We start from the raw sequence: 23,671 nt of genomic DNA, 5'->3' as shown, positions 1-23,671 counted from the left end.
AACAGAAATATTTGTCAGAGAATTACAGAGAAGACAGGCAAATGAGAGCCAGCCAGCTGCCTCAAAGGCATATTAGTAACCCTAAATTTAAAGCACACTATTTTTAGTTACTAGACAGAATTATGAAGCCACTTAGAACTAAAATGAGACTGGTTGTATATCCACTTTCAGTGTTGTTTTCTAGCTTTCTATAGCTGTGATGAAATATCTGAGGCGTTTAACTTATAAAGAGAAAAAGATTGTTTTGGCTCCTGGTTGTGGAGGTTCCAGTCTAAGATCAAATGGCATCATTGCTTTGGGATTTTGGTAAGGGCATGCATTATGACAGAATCATGTGGTAGAGCCAGACTACCTACATGAACAGGGCCACAGAAGAGAAAGGGCAAGCTGGAGTCTCAGTCTTCTTTGCATTCACAATCTTAATGATCTAATGACCTTCCAAAGGCCACTCCTCTGGAAGTCCATAGCATCTGTCAATATTAGTGCCACCATGGTGCCAAACTATTAACATGTTGACCTTTGGGAGACACTACCCCTATTTAGACTGTAGCAAATGCCAAGAGACAAAGGAACAGTATCTAAAGGTATTCAGGAAAAGATAGTGTGGACCAAGTGTTAAAGAGCTGACCAAATTGCCCTTTAGATATAAACACTTTAAGAAATTACTAGAGGGCTGGAGCAATGGCTCAGAGGTTAAGAGCATTGGCTACTCTTCCAGAGGTCCTGAGTTCAGTTCCCAGCACCCACCTGGTAGCTCACAACTGCCTATAATGAGATCTGGTGCCCTCTTCTGCTGTGCAGGCATACATGGAGGCGGAACATTATGTAATAAATAAATAAATAAATAAATAAATAAATAAATAAATAAATAAATAAATAAATAAATAAATAAATCTTTGAGTGAGTGAATAAATGAATGAATGAATAGATAGATAGATAGATAGATAGATAGATAGATAGATAGATAGATAGATAGATAGATAGATAGATAGATAGCTCGCTCGCTCGAGCCAGGTGGTGATAGCACATCCACTCAGGTGGATCTCTGAGTTTGAGGCCAGGCTGTCTACAGAGCAAGTTCCAGGACAGCCAGGGCAACACAGAGAAACCCTATCTTGAAAACTAACCCCCCCCCCTCAAAAGAAATTACTAGAAACGGAATGTGAGTTAGCTGGGAAGTAATAGGAAAGAATCTTGTTGAAGAATGGAAGGGCATGGTGTCCCACACCTTTAATCCCAGCTTTGGGGAGGCAGAGACAGGTGTATCTCTGTGAGTTTGAAGCCAACCTGGTCTACAAATCAAGTTCCAGGACAGCCAGGGCTATGAAGAGAAACCTTGTCTCAAACAAAACAAAACAAAATAAAAAATTGAAGATCTTGGTGTCTTGGCCTCCTTTCCTGGACCAAATCATTGGCAGGACAACCAGATCCTTTCACTGACCTCCTTCCCACCGTCTGCAGGGAGGAAGGAGAGCACATTAGAAATGGTGCTGAACAGCAGCAGCAGGTGGTGGGAGCTTTCCTGAAGGTGGATCACCTCCCGCCAGAAGAAGTCACTGTTCAGCTTCATACTGCAAAAGGCTGAGATGTAACAAGTCCAGAAGTCTTTATGCCCTGAGCACATATTAAGTTATGGGTTAGGGACTAAATAGCAGGGGATCCTCTAGTCTGATGAAGTATCTTTAGGTGTGATAATTTATAAAAATTAGAAAATGGGTTAAAGGTAGACAAAGAAAATTGGGCTGTCTACTGCTTATTATGTTTTAGAAATGCTGTAACCTGACAGAGTAGAAAAAGAGTTTTCCATTAAATCCGGGTAGGATTTTTTCTTTGTTTGTTTTTCTATAGGTTGTTATTGTTTTGAGACAGGTTCTCATTTTGTAGACCTAGATGTCCTGAAACTCACTATGTAGACCAGGCTAGCCTCAGACTCACAGAAATTTGCCTCTGCCTCCTGAGTGCTGAGATTAAAGGCGTGTGCCACCACACCCACTGGTCTTGCAAAATTTTGATTTACAAATTTTTGTGAAAATACCACAATTTATCGTAAGTTTGTATAACCGTTTTTTTTCAAGAGATTAAAAGCTATAAAACAGGACCTGGAGCTGGCTGGGCAGTAAAGAGCATGTGCTTCTCTTGCAGAGAACCCAAGTTCAGTTCCCAGCCTCCATGTCCAGTGTCCAACAACTACCTGTAACACCAGCTCCAGGAGATCTGACACCTTCTTTTGAGATGCAGGGGCACCTTGCATACATATGCACATGTCCATGCATGGACATGGGCACACACATACATGATTTAAGATAAAATAAATGCTACAAGTATAGAATAAAAAAATTAAATAAAAATGAAGAACAAACCTTAGACTGGGTAAAGAGCGTTAAGACTCCTAGAATGATTAAAATTTGTTGATAATTGACCCTCATTAAAAAAGAAATAAATAGGCCAGGCAGAGGTGGTGCATGCCTTTAATCCTAGCACTTGGGAAGCAGAGGCGGGGGATCTCTGTGAGTTCGAGGCCAGCCTGGTCTACAAAGTGAGTTCTAGGACAGCCAGGATTGTTACTCAGAGAAACCCTGTCTTAAACAAACAAACAAAAAAAACCACTATGTATCTTAGTTCAGGAGTATGTAGTATATAAATAAAGTTATTCCTGTTTCATGTCCTGTATGCTGGAAGAATCTCCATGCTGATACTGTACTCCTCCTGTTTTTTATGAATTAGCAAAGTAAAGATGTGTATATGTAGCCCTGATGACAGTTAAGAAGACCACACCAAAAACTCCTGAAAGGAAAGAGCAATGCCAGGACTATGCCAAGAGACCCAGTCTCAAAACAAACTAACTCACTCTCTCTCTTTCCCCCTCTCTCCCCCTCTTTCCCCTCTCTCCCCCTCTCTCCCCCTCCCCCCTCTCCCTTTCTCTCTACTAGAATCCTTCCTTTTTGCAGTGCTTTATTTTTTCAATTGGTCTTTAAAATTACTAAAATATCTTTATGTGGTAAATTTAAAAGTAATTATATGAGGGAAGCAGTTTGGGAGAAGAGACTCAAACTTGGAACAACTAGTCCAGTGCTTCACTGAAAGCAGAGCTGTTTGTACATGATACATTCTTCAATCGCAGACGCCTCTTGGCTTTGAGAGCTGAGCTCCAACTTGACTTGGAGATAGAATTTGAGTGTTATTATCTTGTGACAGCCTTTTCCTCATATGTTATTTTATGGAGGGCTTTATTTTTATTTTAAGGAGTGTAAAAATCAAGGTTGACTTGAATTGCATAGGTTAATTCAATGAAAATTAAATTTATAATGTAAAAAGAGACACAGTTATTCATACTATGGTATGGAAGTCTGTCTGGAGACATGTTTGCAAATGCCTTTTGGGTTTTGTTTTGTTTTGTTTTGTTTTGTTTTGAGACAGGCTTTCTCTGTGTAGCCATGGATATCCTGGAACTCACTCTGGAGACGAGGCTGGCCTCGGACTCTGAGATCCACCTGCCTCTGCCTCCCGAGTGCTGGGCTTAAAGGTGTATGGCATCACTGCCTGGCTTGTTGCATTATTTTACAATATAATTTGGCGAGTTTTGTGAAATAAATGTAGAGTTTCATTTAGCTGAATCACTCTAGTTTGCGGGTTGGGTATCTTCTCTCTTATTAAACAAGTAACAAGTAAGATACTTCCCTCTAAGGAGGATGGAGGGGAGCATATGATCACAATTCATCCATAGAGTTATATGATCAGTATGCACTGTTAGTAAAACCAGTATGTCATGATTTGTTGTTGGCTCTGATAAAAATCATGTAGCATAACATCAAGAAAACAAAGTTCCTTAGCTCAGTATACTCATTTTAATTGGGATGAATGGAAATTGAAAAAGTATTTAGAAACCTCTCCTGAATTTCTGAACAGTATTACAGTATGTGTGTACAATAATTAAGATATGTATTTAGCATCATTAAGAGCAAAATTCGGGGTTTCTTTGAGAATGTGAAACTGTACTTACTGATTTCATTTTGGCACATATGACAGGAACAAACTAAAACTGTTGCCTTGTTCTCATAGATGTGTATGGACTCAGAAAAACACATGATCTACACCTTTGGTGGTAGAATTTTGACATGTAATGGCAGCGTAGATGACAGCAGAGCCAGTGAGCCACAGTTCAGTGGCTTGTTTGCCTTCAACTGCCAATGTCAGACCTGGAAACTTCTTCGAGAGGACTCCTGTAATGCTGGCCCCGAGGACATCCAGTCTCGAATTGGACACTGCATGCTGTTCCACTCAGTAAGAATATTCTGTGGATTGTGTTATGTTGTCATGTGTATCTTTATAGGAAAGAATCAGTAAGAAAGCAAACTTTTCGCTAAAAATAAATGATTAATACAGCAGTGACAGAGAAAATAGAACTTTAGCAGTGAGCTGTGATGTAGTCATTTTCATCAACTTAGAAACTCCTGAGTATTACCTGAAGATAAAGGTAGGTGCTTTTATGACCGACTTGACTGCTTCCATAGCTGTCATATAGTTAGCTCTCTTTTTAGGACTTAACCATGTGCAGACTTTTCTTAGCAATTAGATGGATAACTTTGAATTATTTTCCCTCTTGCTACTCTCAATTAATTACAGATTGATTTTAATAGAATAAGAGTCTACTGACAAAACAACCAAAAGACTTGACCTTAACTTTTTGAAGTAGGCAGTCCTTCTTTTGTGAACAAAGTATTAGAATGTATTCTGTTTAACATGCATGTTTTTAAAATATTCTTTATATAAAGTACAAAGAAGGAGATAGTAGTGAATTTCTGTGTACATATCTGTCAGTTTGACCAGTAAACAATCTATGTTTTTAATATAGCTCTCTTACTTTAATTATATTCCCTGTCATTTTTAGAGCTTATTACATTTTATTATATTGGGAATATTTGCAGAAGGACTCCAGCTAGGATGTCTGTATTTAGCAGACCCTTCATATCTGTGGGCTATGTATCTGCAGATTCAAACAACCATGGATTGAAAATTTTTTAAATTTTCTGTCTCCACTAAATTATGTACAAACTTAAAAAACCCTTTATTAAACAACTGCTGTCATGTCCTACAGTTTATACTAGGTATTAAAAGTAATGTAGAGATGATTTAAAGTACATAAGAGGATATGTATATGTTATGTGCAAATCCTAAGGGACTTTTCGGTCACCCAATTTGTGTATCAGGATGAGGACCTATACTGATACTTTTACTATAGTGTACAGTGATAGACACAAACTTTTAAAATGGTGTTACCATTATCATACCCATCACAATCAAGCAACTTATTAATATTATATAATGTCTGGTCTATATTATGTTGTTCTGATAGCCTAAATGATACCTTTCAGAACTGGTTTGTTCAGCTCGGGATCCCAGATACTCCTGTGTACAGCAGTACATCCTCTTTTCTCCACACACATTCTGCTCCCTCTGCTTTTTTAAAAATCAGAATTATTTGTAATCTACAATGTTTCCCCTTCTCATTTGACTGATTGGATCTTCATTGCATTATTTAATGTGTTTCTCTGTCATATTTTCTATTATCCAGTCATTTTTATCTGGGGGCTTGATTTACTGTCACTGTCCTTTCAAGGGGAAGCCAGGAGGTAACATACCAGCGCTTCACCAGTACTCTGATCATAGGATATCAAGAGGCACTTAATATTATCATGTTTTACATACATATTAGTGAATTTAGGAATTATTAGTTTGATCAATCAATTATGAAATTTCCTATAACCTTTACCTATTGATATTCAGTGGGTATTCATTGTCTAGATTTCATTAGAGATCACAAAATGGTGATTTTTCTCATGTTGTTTCTTCTGTATTTATTAACTATAATTCTATTTTTCTTTTTTTAAAAAAGAACAATAAAACATCATCTTTATGTCATGAATTATATGATTACTCTAAAATGAAACCATATGGTTCTTGGGCCAGGCCTAATCATGCACACCTGTGATCCTAGCACCTTGAAAACTAAGGCAGGCAGACCATGAGTTTGAGATCAACCTGGGCTATGCACAGCAAGTTCAAGGCCAGCCTGGAACACATAGAAACAGCCTATCTTAAAAACTAAGTGAATCATTGGGTGTGCCTTTAATTACATGCCTTTAATATGAACAGAGGCAGTGGGAATCTCTGTGAGTTCAAGGCCACCCTGGCCTGCATAGTGAATTCCTGCCAGAGCTATGAAGGAAGACTATGTCTCAAATAAATAAAGCTAAATGAATGAATGGATGTCTGATTCTTTTGTTGATTTGCATGTTAATGAAATCAGTTTCCAAAGCCAACCAGTGAGGTAGTTAAAAACATTGTAATTATGAGCTCATGAATTTTTTTTATATACATGGGACTTTAAGTTCATTGCTGTCATTTTTCTCAGTTGGTATTTTTTTATTGTTGTTTTTTGTTCGGTTTTTAATCTGTCTTTGGCCAGTAGGAGCCTCCTTTTTACCCATATGCACACATTTCCTTTTTGGTAAAACAAAGGGCAAATCGTGAGTTCTCACTGATAAATCCAATTCAAATTATTTTCTTTTACTTAGTGACTTTGGTTTTTGTACTTGTATATTTTTTAAAGTTAAAAATCTCATTTCATTTGTATTACATTACTTGTTTCATCTGTGAGAATTTTCCACTTGTCAAAGCTAACAACAAAACACTAGTGTTTCCAAAATTAAAATTGCTTTCTGGTGAATTTTTAATTTAGGACTTAGGTCTAAGTCCTAAATGTATTATAAAAATGTATTATAAAGATTATATTATAAAAAAAACTGAATTAAAAATCAGTATAATACTTCTGAGTGTGGTTAGAATTCTGTATATACATAAAGTCATAGCTTTATGTACAGATAGAGTTTTTCATCTTTGTTTCTGTTTTTTTAATATTCTAATAAAAACACTTTTATGGTTATAAAATAAAACTAAGGCAAGGTACCTTTAGATAGCTCTGGTTTTTATTTCAGGCATAAGAAGGAGTTAATTTCTTCCTCATGGGTGGCTGTCCTGTATTATGTTTGACTTATCCAGACACATTCTTGTTTGCTCACTCAGGCTCACTTTTGCTCTCTCATAGTCACACCAAAGGCCTTTATGTGGCCTCCTCAGTAGGCAGCGTTCAGTGTTTCAGCAGTTCCTGTTGGTGGTGAGGAGACAGCTGCCTCTCCTCCTCAGTCGAGCAAAGGAATGTTGTGTGGGATCTCAGGAAACTACTGTTACAGAGATGTCAAGTTTGAAGGGTCATTCTGCATTCTTCATTGGAAATGACAACTCCCTTCCATTTCTCCCTTTTTTAGAAAAATCGTTGCTTATATGTATTTGGTGGCCAGCGATCTAAGACATATTTGAATGATTTCTTTAGTTATGATGTGGACTCTGATCATGTAGACATAATTTCAGATGGCACCAAGAAAGACTCTGGAATGGGTAAGAATATTTCTCATGCTGTAACTACTTTTTATAGAAAACTAATACCCATTTTCTTCTCTTTCTAACCATCCTTCATACTTTCTCTACTTAATTGAAATAATTCTGAATAAGAAGAATAAAACTCTCCAATTCCATCTGTTTAAAAATATGTGATTTACTATTATTTCTTTTAAGCAAAAATATGAGTGTCTGAAGTTAACGTGTGTCTGTGGCATCTTAAAAAGTATTCTGCATTTGCTGATGCTGTCTATTTGTTTTCACTGTGGTGAGCTATAGATGAGACATCAGCATAGTGGAGACTGTTCTAAGGGAGTCTTCATGCAGTCAGTCAGACCTGCAAGCTTTCAAGCTGATCATCTATCTAAGTAGCTCGTCTGTCTGCTGGTGCTGAGGTGGCTGTTTACCAAGTTCATGCACATGGCCCTGATACACTGTACTTATAATTTTAAAAGTTTTATTTTGATAATTTTCATTGAACCAACACACTAATTGCTTTACCTGTGAATATTATATCCAGAAGAGTAGATTTGATTAAGGCCCAGTTTGGCACTGGGGTTAGAAATGAGATCAGCTTGCTTTTCATTTTTAACTGCCATTTATAAAAAAGATCCTTTTATCAATGGTACTTTTACAAAATAAATTTTTAAATACTTGTGTTAGGACTGCTGCTACACAGGCATGAAGACCCAAGTTTAGATCCCCAGCACCCATTTAAAAGCCAGGCATGATTGTGTATGTCTGTAACCCCGGTGCTGGGGGACTAAAACAAGCAGATCATGGAGCTTGCTGGTCAGCCAGTCCAGCTGAATCAGTGGGACTCTGTATCAGAACACTAATAAGGTAGAGAACAATAGAAGAAAAGACCCAGGCACTAACACACATGTACACCTCTCACCCCCCAACACATGTAGAGCCTCACATACGTACGTTATAGGTCTCATTTATAGGCACTGTGTTGAGTAAGCCTCTTCTTTTAATTAAATTGTTTACATGTAAGAAGAGAAGCTGCACCGGGGAGATGGCTCAGTGGGCCAAGTCCTTGCAGTACAAACCAGATAGCCTGCGCTCCGTCCTGGGTCTCATGGTGGAAGAGAACTGACCTGCAGACATACTCACAAACACACAATTGTAATACATCAGGATTTCAAAAGAAAGACAGCACTAGAGGAAAACAACAGCAACTGTGGAGCCATTTGACTCCAGGACCTGTGCTCACATCTCCCCTGCTGAAGTGCAGCCTAGAGGCTTATTTTCTGTGCTTTCTTCTTCGTGACCACCAGTAGGATGGTGGTCTTAGAGCTTCGCCTCCGATTCAGTGCAAGTCTGCAGCCTGGCATCCCTGGAGTTTTCCCAACAGTAGAGAACAAAGTAAATGGAGGAAGTGGAAATAAATACTTGAAAATTTCCTCAAACTCAGAACATTGATCTTAAGGTTATAAATGGCACTCTATAAAAAATAATTGGTTGAGTCTTCAGAAAGCCAAAAACTTCTCTGGCTACTAAGACAGATCATTGTGTATTATAGTGCATTTTTATAATGCTGGCAGAAAAGAGGACTTCTTCAGTGCTTCTACAGCAACTTGAGTTGCACTCAGAGAAACAGGACCTAGAACGACTAGAAGTTCTTAGTGGCATTGGATGCTTCAAGATAAAGAAGAGGAGCTTCAGAAAAATCCTGGAAAAATTACTAAAGACTGGAATTTTTTTCTTAGCCAAAATAATGCAAAAAGGAGAGAAGCAATATTTCTGGATCTACTAGGTAAATCCATGTTTGCCTTCTAGAACTGTCTCATCAGACAGCAGTTTAAACAGTTCCAGAGTCATCCAAGAACAAGAAGTCCGTAGTAGACTGTTGGTGTCTCCAGGGCTGCAGGCCGGCTCTCCTGCGGCACTGTCTTTGTAGATGGTGTTAGCAGCCTCAGCCACTTGAAGCACTTGAAACATCCCTCCTTTGCCTGGGGGCAGAGGTCACAGAATTTGTCCTGACAGCTGCCAGTGGGAGTCTGCTTGGATTTCATTGGCTAGACCTGTGAAGTCAGGCTTCACCGGAGAGTCGGAGCACGAGTTTGAGGGTGTGAGGGGAAGGGTTTAGAAATGGCTGTTGTCTCAACATGTGAAGACGTTAGACTTCTTTAGAAAGACACTTTACGGGATATGCTAACAAAACAATAGAAGTAGCAAAAGAGAAACCACAGAAGCTAGGAAAAACAATCCAATGTAGGAAAACAAAAGGGATTCCCAAGATGTGGCCCAGTGAGCAGGAGCAGCAGGGCCCAGAGGTGAAAGTAGATGTAAAGTAGACTTAAAGATACATTTGATGGCTGAAAGACATTTAAAGAAATGCTCAACATCCTTAATCATCAGAGAAATGCAAATCAAAACAACTCTGAGATACCACCTTACACCTGTCAGAATGGCTACGATCAAAAACACCAATGACAGCCAATGTTGGAGAGGATGTGGAGCAAAGGGAACACTCTTCCACTGTTGGTGGGAGTGCAAACTTGTACAACCACTGTGGAAATCAGTATGGCGGTTTCTCAGACTACCTCAAGACCCAGCCATCCCACTCTTAGGCATATACCCAAGGAATGCTGATTCATACCATAAAGATACATGCTCAGCTATGTTCATAGCAGCACTATTTGTAATAGCCAGAACCTGGAAACAACCTAGATGCCCATCAACAGAAGAATGGATGGAAAAAATGTGGTACATATACACAATGGAGTACTATTCAGCAGAGAAAAACAATGAAAGCATGAAATTTGCAGGCAAATGGATGGAACTAGAAAAAATCATCCTGAGTGAGGTAACCCAAACCCAGAAAAACAGTCATGGTATGTACTCACTCATAAGTGGATTCTAGATATAAAATAAAGAACAATCAGACCACAGCCCATAGAACCATAGAGGCTATATATATAGTATGGAGGTCCCTAGGACGACTGTGGCTTATAATAAATTTCGGTTCTACTCAATTATTGAAAAAAAATAGCCAAATGAATGGAAACACATGAACTATGAACCAAAGGCTGAGGGGCCCCCAGCTGGATCAAGCCCTCTGAATAGGTGTGACAGTTGATTGGCTTGATCAGTTTGGGAGGCAACTAGGCAGTGGGACCGGGTCCTGTGCTTGTTGCATGAGTTAGCTGTTTGAAACCTGGGGCTTATGCAGGGACACTTGGCTCAGTCTGGGAGGAGGGGACTGGATCTGCCTGGACTGAGTCTACCAGGTTGATCGCAGTCCTCGGGGAGGCTTTGCCCTGGAGGAGGTGGGAATGGGGGGTGGGCTGGAGGTAAGGGGAGGGTGTGGGAGGGGGGAGAATAGGGGAACCCGTGGCTGATATGTAGAACTGAATGGTATTGTAAAATAAAATTTAAAAAAAGTAAAACAAACAAAAAGATACATTTGAACATTTTCAATAAAAATACTAACAGGCAGATAGCATGTGATATAAAAGATTTTAGATAGGAACACAATAGGAAAAAGAAAAAAAAAACACAAAAGGAAAAAGGACATCATCACAGTGAATGTTTTGGTCCTAAGTGAGCCACACTTTTTCTTAATTTTTTTATTTTTTGTTTTTTTGAGACAGGGTTTCTCAGTGTAACCCTAGCTGTCCTGGAACTCACTCTGTAGACCAGGCTGGTCTTGAACTCAGAGATCTGCCTGCCCTCTGCCTCCCAAGTGCTGGGATTTTTAAAACAATATAATACAAAACTACGATCAGCTTAACAAAAAATTGAAATTAAGATTTAGTGGGAGATAGTGTACATGTAGTCAAAGTTTTCTGAGACAGAAAGTCATTTGGCGACATCTGAAAGAGCAGCCTCTGCTTATGATTCAGAATAGACGCATAGGTGCTGATAATTGCTCACCTGCACTGAGTCGTCCACTTTGCTTCCTCATTCACTTCTGTTACTGGAATTGGGTAGTGTGGAGATACATGTATTACCTCTGTCTGACAGAGTTATTCTAGATTTCCCTGACACCCCTGGAGTGGGTTGGAACAGACTCAGCTCTCCCTATAAAAGCCAAGGGTGGTAACTGATAGGACCAATACATTGAAAACTCTAGTATGTTGCCTCAGTGTATGAGAGGGTATATGTCTGGAACAGGGGCAGTTATGTTCTCTCCAAGTGTTGTAGCCTGGCTAGTAAATAGTAGTTTGATGGACAATCCTAACTTCACATATTTTTTTTGATGTCATTTCTCAGTTTTGTGCTCAGACACTAAGCTTCATCCCTGGTCCCAGGAGCTGTTGCTCATTTAGACCCTACTATATTCCCAGATTATCTTTTATTGGTGGTATTTTCTGGAATGGTTAAATAACACGTTGAGCATAATACAACTATGTGGCGATAGATCTGAGATTTAAGAATTTGAGGGAAAATATTCTATTTTCTCTGTATGAAACCACTTCTCAAAACTAGAAGAAAAAGGTGTTAAAGAGTAATAGTGGAAGAAAGCTACTTTTTAAAAAAGGGTTTTTTTAAACTATAATAAATGTAATGACTGTAATTTAAGCATTGAAATTAGTAACAACTTTGTAGTTATTTGTTATCCTTAATCAGAGTCATGACTAGCAAAGTTGTAGCAGTTCTTTTTGTTGTTGTTGTAATTAGAAAAGTAATGATCTCCTGGTAGAGAATCTAAAACAACAAAAACCAAACCAGAATGATTAAAAAAAAAAAAAATCCAACCATTCAGAGATAGTCTTTTGACATTTTGATGCATTTCCTAATCTTTTTTTTTTTTTGGTTTTTCAAGACAGGGTTTCTCCGTGTAGTTTTACCTGTCCTGGATCTTGCTCTGTATACCAGGCTGGCCTCGAACTCACAGAGATCCGCCTGGCTCTGCCTCCCGAGTGCTGGGATTAAAGGCGTGCGCCACCACCGCCTGGATCTCCTAATCTTTTAAACAGGTGTTTGTATCAAATTTTGTTTCTGATATTTTAAAGTTTACACTGTTTTTTTGTGGTGATTTTTTTTCTTTATCATAGTTTTATTGCTGAATTAAAAGAAACAGAAGGCCAGTTACCTTATTCAGTAGTCACTGCTCTAGTTAACTTCCAAAATCAGAGTTACAGGTCTGCTGTGCATTGTTTGCTTTTTAACTGGCTTATAGGGAATTAACCACACAAAGCAACAAATCCATTCGTTAATGTAATAGTATTTGTTGATTGTTTAATAGCATTTAACAGTCATTCAAATAGTCCACTATCTTCTATTCACCAAGGGTTGTTTTAGGTACCAGTGAGGAAGCTAAATCAGAAAGTTCATATTCTAGTGAAGAATGACCTGCAGTTGGGATCTGAACACTACAAAGAAAAGAAGTTGGAAGCTGTTCTAATGAGTAGCATGAGCATGCCATTTAAATAATGTAGTTTGGGAAACCATCTCTGCAGAGGGAATCTTCAAGACAGACGATGAAGAGTAGAGAATTAGGAGAACCTTGCAAACAAAGATTTTTTTTTCCCCTTAAATAAAAAGTTATTGAAGGATTTAATTCTGGGTCTAGATTTGATTTCTTTTGAAGATACCAGTTTTGTTTAAGGATATATTTCCTAAAGGCTGATTTTTACAGTAATCCTAAGAGTTTCATTGCTCGAAAAGCTCCAAACTATATATACATATACAGTGTTTTACTGAGAAGTTTTCTGGCAGAAAAGGTCCCCACCTAAAACTCAGTATATAGAGTCATGCTTGGAACTGAAGAACATGGGGGCCCATTGACCTGTCAGAGTGAAACTGAAATGAATCTTTTCCCTTTTTTTTGCCTGCCCCCATCTACACCTGCTCCTTCCTTCTCCCTTTCTCCTGCGTTCCCTTTCTGCTTCCCCTCCTACTCTTAGAGGACTATACCTGGAGGGATGAGAGCCTCAGGGCTGGCTCTCAGGTCCTGTTTCAGTCTTTAGTCCCATAGCTGACCTAGTGCCTCAGACTGTGCATCTGACCCTCTAGCTTGGCTGGTGGTGTTGAGTATCTCAGTTTTCTCCAGATGTCATCACCACCCTCAGGGAACGTTGAGTCATCCAGTAACCGTCAAGTCACCTCATTTTTACAGCGTGTCTCCGTGCTCCTTGCCACTTCATCTGTACTAGTTTGGGCTGTCTCACCCATTTGCCCTCTGTCGTCTTCTCCCCATGTGCCTCAGCTCTTTCCAACCCATTCTCTACTGCAGGACTTAGGAAGGACAAAACCATAGGCCAAACGTTTAATTTGTAGCTGGTTTTTGGTCACTTACCAGGGCTCTGTCTTTATATGCTCTTTTTGTGCATGGAGAAGACAAAGAAGTAAGTTGATCTGACTTTTTGATTAGAGCTAATTCTGATGAGAAGAATCTGTTTGGAAACAGCCTGGCTAATGGGCTGAAGCTTAGCTCTGCAGCCCCGGCTGCCTGCCTGCCTGCCTTCCTTCCTTCCTTCCTTCCTTCCTTCCTTCCTTCCTTCCTTCCTTCCTTCCTTCCTTCCTTCCTTCCTTCCTTCCTTCCTTCCTTCCTTCTTCCTTCCTCCCTTCCCCCCTTTCTCCCTTCCCCCTTCTTCCATTCCCCCCTTCTCCCCTCCCTCCCTCCCTCCCTCCCTCCCTCCCTCCCTCCCTCCCTCCCTCCCTCCCTCCCTCCCTCCCTTCCCGGCCCCGCCTTCCTTCTGCCTGCGTTTCTCCTGAACTGCATGCCTCACAGCACTGAGTAGGACCTTTAGAGATAACGTGCGTTTTCTTGTCTTCAAACTTTCTACCATGCTGTTCTCTAGTTTTTCCATCTTACCTCTCAAATCTAATTTTGATCACCTCTCAGATCTTACCTTATAAATTTTGGTCTCTTGAAATTCTTTCCTAACTCCTCAAGACAGGTTAGGAATTCAAACGTATGGTTCTGGCCTTTGCTAGAATTGCTAACACTGTTACAGGTACATCCTTGACTCTGCATTTCAGAGGCTTTGCAAAAACTCTGGGGGAGGGACACATATTTTATTCAGAATTTCTTTAAAGAGCATCCATCTTTAAAGGTATCTTTGACACCCTAAATCTCCTTTTAAAATACACTGCACAAAGTTAGATTATTCAGAAAACCTCATATCAAGAAGTATTGCTTTAACCAGTGTACACTTAAATTTTGTTGTATCTCACTAGGGCACTACTTAGCTTTTAAGGCACTAAAATTTTTTTTAGTAATGAAGTGGAACACTATTTAAATTCCCACATTATCAAATGTTCCTAGAAAACACCAATTTTACCCATTATGTAGATGTTCTGTAATGTATTGAGCCAATCCAGTGCTTATTAGCTGTTTTTTTAAGTTTTTGTATTTCAGTTAATTACTGTAATTTGAGATGGACTTAATGTATAATTGCATGTTTGTGATTCACTCAAGTGTGTTATTTGATTAAAACTGCATTTACAATGTGAGTTTTACATTGTATTGTTTGAAATCATAGAGCAAATTTTTTAACAATTGAGATCCCCAGTTAGAGATGATATATCTCTTATAGCAAAATTGCTGTTCTTTATTGATGTTTTCTGTGTGTCAAGTACTGCAAAACCTCCAACCATTGCTCTTTATAATTATTTAAATGTATTACCTTAGATTTAACATCAACATCTAAAAAAAACTTAAATCTTTTTATTTTCTACCTTGGTTCAGTTTTTTTATTTTCTAACTTGTGTATAACAGTTTTGTACTTCCCTTAGAGGAAAATTATAATTTAAATTGGTGCATGGCAGTTGATTAGAAAGAAGGGATTTTTTTAGATTTGTGTTTAACATCAAAATTCAGTATGCTAAAAGTTGGTTTATTTCTAAGTTGTCTTTGGCACTAATGCTGTGAACACAAGCAGTTTAGCATACTTCTCACATGTAAGTTCTGTGTTTACTAGCAATTGAGAATTATGTTTAGAAGCTTTGTAAATTGCTGTAGACTGTCTGTGTTAGAGTGCTTCTGTTCAGTTGAGGCCAGCAATGTACATGGAGCCTTCCCGATACTGCAGATACTAAATCAAGCATTGGTGATACAGAGCTCCTAGAATCTCATCCCGCTAATGTAATAGCTTCCAGTTTACTTGTTTTGGTTTTTAAATTCTGGCTCCTCTGCCTTTCTGTACTTGCTATTCTTTATTCCGTTGTGTTCTAGCTATTGTAGCAGATTGATGTATTTGATACAGTAAATTGAATCAAAAGACTTGGTCTCTCTTTATCTGGATCATCACCATTAGCAAAATTGTGTAACTTCTCTGGACCTAATTATCCATTTGAAAAAGAGAGTTGGGCTAGCTGAGCTGTCCTGAAACTATTAGAATTCACTCTTTTTCCTATCACACCAGGGTGGTATGAGTAATGTCTGCAACATCTGACTTCTCTGTTAGTTTATTTTCATGAAAACCTTAAAAGCAAAGTCATCCTTTAAATGTGTCCGTGGGAATGTGTTTATTGTGCTTATCGACACTGAAGAAGGCAAAAAGATGAAGGAAGTTGTGCTGGCTTTGACCTTCTCACATTGTGCCAATGAGCAAGACCAAGTCTTCAGTACAGAGACTCCCACCTAATGACTTGTTATTCCTAATATGGATTATTAAATTTGAATGATAATTTTTTCATGTTTCATTTTTGAGACAGGGTCTCATGGAGGCCCCTCTAACTGGCCACAGATGGGCTGTGAACTTTTGATCTTTTTGCTTGAACCTCCCAAGTGCTGGGATTGCATGTATGCACCACAATACCTAGTTTGTGCAGTACTGGGATTGAACACATGACATGGCACACATACAAACATAGAATCATGCAAAACATTCATACATATAAAATAAAAATTAAGTCTTTATAAAAAAGAATAATAATATTTCAAAACCAATAACACTGTGGTTGCCTCCCTAGGAACCACCGTCCCTTTTCCTTTTTATCCGGACCATGCTCTTGTTTAATGGCACGTTCCCCGGGGCCAGCGGGGAGTCATAGTCACAGCCAGTCATCGTTACCCTTGCTCAGGTCATTTCACTTTACTCTGTGCAGCTCAGGTCTAGCTAGTCACACAGCACACTGTTGTGTGGCCTTTAGAAAGACGTCCTTTCTGGTGACAGTAGGTGCTGAAGGAGTCCTGTCCATCTCTGAAATGCCCTTTGTAAGTGCGTGACACTTAGAGCTAGAGCTGGCAACTTTGAGGAAAGAGGCACAGGCCAAGAACTCTGCAGGGGTGTGAACTTAGCACCGTGATTCAGTTGACAGTAAGACAGCCCTGGAGCTGGTAAAACTTACCTGGGTTTTTCTGTGTCTTGGATTTGAAAATGTTCTAACAAATAAAAGAATGCATAGAGAGCTTTTTTTGTTGTTCCATGTTTCTTTGGTAGTTCTGAAATTGTTCTTGCCTATGTCTTAGCTAAAGAAATTAGTAATGAATATGTACTTTGGATGACCATGAAGCAGAATAGAAATGAGATTAACTAATTAATTAATTTAATAACATAAATTTCCTCATAAAGTGAAAATATTAGTTTTCTGTCCCCTCTCTAAGGTTTTCTTATAAGTAAAAAATTCTGGCCAAAGCAAGAAAGGAAAAAAGAAACAAATAACATTCAGACTGTCACTATTTTTGACTTCTTCTTTTATTGGTCCTGTTTTAAGTTTTAAAGATGCTAACAAAAAAGTAGGGAAGTTAAAGCATTATCCTAATTTTTAGATAGACCAAAAATAGCAGACTGGCATGTTTTCTCAGACAAGTGTGTCTTCCAGAATGTGTTCAGGATTAACTTGTGGTCTCAGACAAGTGTGTCTTCAGAATGTGTTCAGGATTAACTTGTGGTGTCAGACAGTGTGTGTTCAGAATGTGTGTGATTAACTTATGATCTCATACAAGTGTGTGTTCAAAATGTGTGCAGGATTGACTTGTGATCTCATTTACTGATCTGATTGACTCATTTCTTTCTGTGAGTCAGTGTATAAAGACCAGTGAAAGTTTCTGGCATTCGGTCAAGCTTTTGCAAAGCAGTTGAATTGAAAAGCATTTAAAATCACATGTTACAAATCTCCTGTGTTGTTGTTCCCCCATCCGTGTGTTGTGTGTGGTCGTTCCCCCCCCCCCCACGTGTGTCTCTGCCACCTATTAACAACTATTAAAGTGAAAAGATAGCCTTGTTTTCTTCTTAGGAAGAAGTAATACATGTGGTGGTATTGTGTTCCCCAAAATATTGTGTACTCTAATAAATTTATCTGGGGTCAGAGAACAGACAGCCACTAAATACAAAGGCTAGAAAATGGTGGCACTCACACCTTTAATCCTAGCATTCCAGAGATAGAAATCCCTCTGGATCTCTGTGAGTTCAAGGCCACATTGGAAATAGCCAAGCATGGTGACACACACCTTTAATCCCAGAAAGCCAGCCTTTAATCCCAGAGAGTGGTGGTAGAAAGCAGAAAGATATATAAGGCGTGAGGACTAGAAACTAGAAGATTTTGGCTGGTTAAGCTTTCAGGCTTTGGAGCAACACAGTTCAGCTGAGATTCATTCTGGATGAGGACTCAGAGGCTTCCAGTCTAAGGAAACAGGACCAGCTGAGGAACTGGTGAGAACTTTTAAGATTCCTGCTACAAATACAGAAGACCAGATTAATAGTTATGGCTTGTTAGGGTGAACTACTCCTTTTCTTTTTTTTAACCTTTGGGTCTTTTAAAGTTTTGATAATGTTGCTTTTATTCAATCCAGTTTTTACTTTTATTATTACTAGTGGTACATGTAATTAATAAAGCAAGATTCAAAGAATGTAGGATGTTTTAGTACAAAGTATTATTGTCAAAGTAGTGAACTAGCACAGTTTGCTAATTTCTTTACCCAAATTCAACCTAGGAGAAGTAAAAACGAGAGACAGTAGAGTCTAAAAATTCAGTATAAGTGACCCAAAGTCTCTTTCTCTGAACTACTTTGAATTATTAATTCTTGGCCTCTCTTTATAGAAGCACATAGTAGTAGCCCACTCATCGTCAGAATCCAAAGAACAGCATTATGTAGTGCAGGCATCTTAGTTACTGTGTTGTTGCCTTGGCAGCACATCATGACCAAGGCCACTTATAAAAGAAAGAGCTTAATTTGGGGTTCACATTTCCAGAGGATTAGACCCCATGACCATTAAGGCAGGGAACCTAGCAGCAGGCAGCCAAGCATGGACTGGAGTAGTAGCTAAGAGCTTACATCCTGATCCACAGACAGGAAGCAGAGACAGAGAGACACTGGGTGGGAATGGTGTGGACTTTTGAAACCTCAAAGTTCACCCCCAGTAACACACTTCTTCCATCAAGGTCTTTCCCAAACAGTTCCACCAACTGAGAGTGAAGTATTCCAACACAGGGGTCTGTGGGAGCCATTCTCATTGAGACCCCCACGGCAGGAACTCCTGGAGGGACTGGAGATGATGAAAGCAGAGGGGTGCTGATATCGGAACTACCGGTTCATTTCTTCTGCTCTTCTCTTTCAGTGCCTGCCTCCTGTTCATCCCCAAAGGGTTTACAAATACAGGCTCCTTGTGTAGGGTTTGGTAGTACACAGGAGTGGTTGGCTCGTCCTTGTTGCATAGGCTTCACTCTTATGGCTCTTCCCCTCTGCTTCCCATAAACTCACTGATACTGGTCCCAGTTCAGTATGGCCTCCGACTCCTCACCTTTATCTTATCCAAAAGAATATATTTCTCATTCTCTGAAAAACATTGCCTCCTCACAGACCAACATGAATAGACACTAGAGGACTGTATGTGTCTCAAAAGAAATAAATAAACTCATAACATATGTGATCAAAAACAGTATATGAACCATGAATTTAAGCACGGTAGCCTGTTAGCCAGAACAAATGAAGAACACAAGCAGAAGCATATGTTAAATGTTCTAGGTCTTAAAGAAAACATGCATGGAATTGTTTCATTGCCCTTAAACATGTAACTTTACAAGAAAAATGATAGTGTTAACATTAGGGGAGCTGATAAATAATATAACCACAAATATGACCCCAGCAAAACCAAGAGAGTGCAAACATTCTCTTGACCTTGTAATCACATGAGAGAGAGCAAGGAGATTCTGCAAGGAGAAATAATGTGTGTAGTGAGTGTATTAAGTACTCTAAAAGCCAGTCCAGGGCACGACAGCCCCTTACCTCCCCTCAACCTTAGTTTTGATCTCTAGCTCCTGAGTGCTAGGATTATAGGGGTGTATGTCACTTTGCCTGCATAAAATAGTATTGTATCATGGTTTTGATTTGTACTTCTTAAGGCCTAACGATAGATATTAAGTACCATTTACTGTGCCTATTGACTGCTTCTGTATATTCTTGGAAATGCTTTACTTGTTTTAGTTAAGAATGAGTTCTAAATTATTTACTCTGGACACAAGTCTTTTAGATATGACTTGCAAATCTTCGTTCTCATTCTATAAGTTGCCTTTCCATTTTAAAAGGCGTTTCCACGCTCATTCTAGTGCTTACTCTTGTGCACATACTCACTTGCATGCTCTGTTTCTCCATCCCTCCTTCTCTCTCCCCCTCCCCCTTTTCTTTCTCCTCCCCTCCCCTTCTCTGTGTATGTATGTATGTGTGTGTTATGTATATGTTCTATTTTAGACACCTAGAACCAAGTAATGAACAAAGCAACCTCTGCCTTTATGTCACTCACATTCTAGAGCAGGAGGAAGGCTGTAAACAATGTCTGTTGTTTAATAGAAAAGGCTGTGAGGTGTGTTAAAAAAAATAAATACAGTGGGCATATAGAGCAAAATGAAGATGTGTCATGAATTAGTACTAATCTGCTGTTGATTGTAAATATTGCCATCTTATATATTCCTTCCATTTTTAGTACCAATGACAGGATTCACACAGAGAGCAACTATTGATCCAGAACTGAATGAAATACATGTCTTATCTGGACTCAGCAAAGACAAAGAAAAGAGGGAAGAGAATGTCAGAAACTCCTTCTGGATTTATGACATTGTGAGGAATAGCTGGTAAGGACTCTTATCATGCTGCAATCCCAGTGATATTTACATGAAATTTATTTAAAATTTATTTATAATAGTTTATTTAAAAATGAGCATAGTGGGAGGTGTGTATTAATTTGTGATAGTGAAAGAATACTCAGTTTTGTTACATATTTTGAGACAGACTTACTATATAGCCTCAGCTAGCCTTGGACTCATGATTTCCTTGCTTCTGCTTGGGATTATAGGTGTAAGCCACTCCACTTGGCCTAAAATATCAGTAACTTAAAGAAATCAATGTTGTTGATAAGGTCAGCACTTGTGTACACAGTGACATTAAATGAGTGGAATTTTACTCTGTTGTTCACTTTCTGATACTTCCTGTTCTGGGGCTTTAAAGAGTTTGTTGTATTTCACTTTAGGTTATCACCAAGTAGATAGGTAAAATATTCTACAAACATCCCCTGTCCTAGTGCTGGTGAATGGTAGGTTTGACTTAGCATTTCCAAGCCAAGATTTGTCCCAGAGCATCTGGCAGAGCAGACGCTGCATGTTCTGCTTGGGAAACAGTTGCAGAAGATCCTGCTCTGGTGTTCAGTGACAACAGAAACACTTCCAAGAACCAGCTCCATTTTCTATGGCAGTATGCTCGGCAACTGTGGGGTCTGTTGTTTTCTTAGGAAGACGTTTTGTTTGCATTCAGAGAGAGCGTGTGCTTGAGTCTTCTACTGTGAGTACACAGTACAACACCTCTTCACTTTGAGCACTTTGTGTGTACAGTTCCTATTTCCAAGCACAAGATAGGCTATTGTGAAGTGAGCTATTTTGAAATGTCAGAACTAGTTCTAACAAGTGTGTGTCCGTTTACACACTGACTTTGCACTCGGATGTGACAAGTGTACATTTTTTCTGTTGCTAGTTGGGCATTGACAGTCAGTTTATTGGCTCTGATTGTATAAACAGTGTGGTTGCTGCTGATCCTCTGAAGTACAGTGTCTTAAGAGCAGTGTCTTCCAGGTCTTGTGTCTATAAGAATGATCAAGCTGCAAAAGAGAATCTGAGTAAAAGTCTTCAGGAAGAAGAACCATGTCCAAGGTTTGCCCATCAACTCGTTTATGACGAATTACACAAGGTACGCTAACCACTTTGACCTGTACATTTTCTATGGACTACAGTCTGAAAGGATCCCTGAATAGATCTTATTTCTGATTGTTTTTAAGTGGATTTGAATGAAAAGTTTTAATGCAGAGGCAGACATTTAATAGAATGTAGCAGGCATTCAATATTATTCTTTGTAATCCCCCCCGCCGCCACACACACAAGATAGAATTTAGAGCCTCATACATGCTAAGCAAGCATCCAAACACTGCACTGTATATCTATCCCCAGCCCGTGTTTTACTTTTTATTTTGACACTGGGTAAGTTCCCCAGGCTGTACTTGAACAGCCCAAGCAAAGTTTGTAATCCTCCTGCCTCAGCGTTCCTAGTAGCTAGAATTACAAGACTGTACCACTAGCCCCAGTTTTTTCCTAAAATTCTTCAAGAGAATAATCATTTTGTATGGTCCATAATAATTTTTGACACTTTTTGTCTCTTGAATTTTTTTTTTTTTTCCTCCTCTGGAACAGGGTCTCACTAAGTAGCCTAGGCTAGTCTCAAACTCCAGATTCTTCTGCCTTACATCCATATGATGAGATCACAAGTATGCACCATAACACTTTCCTGTTTTGAAAATTGTTAGTGACTTCTCTGTCGCTTCATAGAACAGATACATAACGTGTCATTGAATATATGTTGTGGATATCCAAGTATAACATGAAGTTTTTGCAACTGAAAACTTTGCAAATGAAAAGGAACAGGTATATAACTTTCCAGGCATTAGATTTTCCACTTGTATAAGAAGTCATTTCATCTATATATTTCTTATATAAATGACTTCTGTCTACCAGCATTGTGAAAATAATTTTTGTATCACTAAATGTTCAGAGTAGTTTCTGTAAGTATTTTCCCCTTAAATTTCATGTATAATTTAGCAACTGGACTCAGATTGTATTGAAACTTACTGGCAGAGCAGGCTTTTTCTGTTTAAGCCACAGATGAGCGTTTAAAATGTGTACTAGATATCTTCGGGTGAAAGATAACATAGAAATAAATGCAAGCCCTTAGTCCCAGAATTTTCCAGCTTAAGGGGGTAGTAAAGAATTTTCATCCAATGGCCTAGGAATAATTTTTGTTTGGTGGGCTAGAAATATCTTTTGTAATACTATGAATATAAATGTTTTCAAATCTTCAGGGAAATGTCTTAATGTTTAGTATAAGTGTAGAATAACATTGAAATTCTGCTCTAATGGAGAAATCTAGTGTAGTCCTTTACATTTCTTGTTTAGTATTAATTGAATAATGGATAATATTATAATGGATAATGGATAATAATATTCTGAAAGTTATATATGTCTTTTACTATTTGACATTTAGGTTAAATCAAAATAAGATGTTAAAGTTTTTACTGAAGTTTTAATATACTCTTGGCCTTCAATGCTTCTATTTAAAATTCATGTCAGAATTCTTTTAAATATTGCATTTTTTATTTATTTTGACCAACAATTAACTAGATAACCCTTTTATTTGTAGTTCTCTAAAATATGTGTTGGATTAGCTTATTCCTACCATGGTTTTTGTTTCATTTTCCATTTATCATTATAATTCTAATAGTATGATTTTAATACACATGTAGTTTAGGAAAGAGCTTTAGAGTGAAATGGAATGAAGAAAAATCATGGGGAACCTTTGATAATGAATCAATTTAAAAAATTGTCAAGTGAATAAGGCAAAGAGAGTTAGCAATCACGTACTCCTGAAAGAAGACATTTCCTTATGAGCTCTGTAGTCTTTTGAGTATGTATGAGTTCTTTAAATTCTGGTTTGTTGTGTTTCTTATAGGTTCATTATTTATTTGGTGGAAATCCAGGAAAATCTTGCTCTCCAAAGATGAGACTAGATGACTTCTGGTCACTGAAGTTGTGTAGACCTTCTAAAGATTACTTACTGAGGCATTGCAAGTACCTCATAAGAAAACACAGGTATAAATATAATTGACCAAGCTGGGTGCGGTAGCTCACACCTTTAATACTACCTCTCAGGAGGCAGAGGCAGGTGGATCTTTATGAGTTCAAATACTGTGTGGTCTACATAGTGAGTTCCAAGACAGCCAGAGCTACATAGTGAGACCCTGTCCCAAAAGATTTTTTTTTTAACTGTAAGTCTTGAATT

General features: G+C 38.5%; 1 protein-coding gene across 5 annotated transcripts in view; it reads left to right on the top strand.

Moving 5' to 3' along the window:
- The window catches only part of Mkln1 (muskelin 1), a 141,234-nt gene that overhangs the window by 96,246 nt on the left and 21,317 nt on the right, over positions 1-23,671 (top strand). For all 5 annotated transcript variants that reach the window (XM_006979423.4, XM_042273007.2, XM_076565979.1 and 2 more), the window contains 5 exons: positions 4,060-4,281; positions 7,326-7,455; positions 20,280-20,427; positions 21,418-21,532; positions 23,342-23,481. In XM_006979423.4, the coding sequence (XP_006979485.1) occupies positions 4,060-4,281; positions 7,326-7,455; positions 20,280-20,427; positions 21,418-21,532; positions 23,342-23,481 (755 nt within the window). The remainder of the gene's footprint in view (positions 1-4,059; positions 4,282-7,325; positions 7,456-20,279; positions 20,428-21,417; positions 21,533-23,341; positions 23,482-23,671) is intronic.

This window comes from Peromyscus maniculatus, chromosome 3 (genome assembly GCF_049852395.1).
Source record: "Peromyscus maniculatus bairdii isolate BWxNUB_F1_BW_parent chromosome 3, HU_Pman_BW_mat_3.1, whole genome shotgun sequence".
In the NCBI taxonomy this organism is placed as follows: Eukaryota; Metazoa; Chordata; class Mammalia; order Rodentia; family Cricetidae; genus Peromyscus; species Peromyscus maniculatus.
Note: the sequence above shows the minus strand (reverse complement) of the source record. Positions and strands in the feature narration are given on the sequence as shown.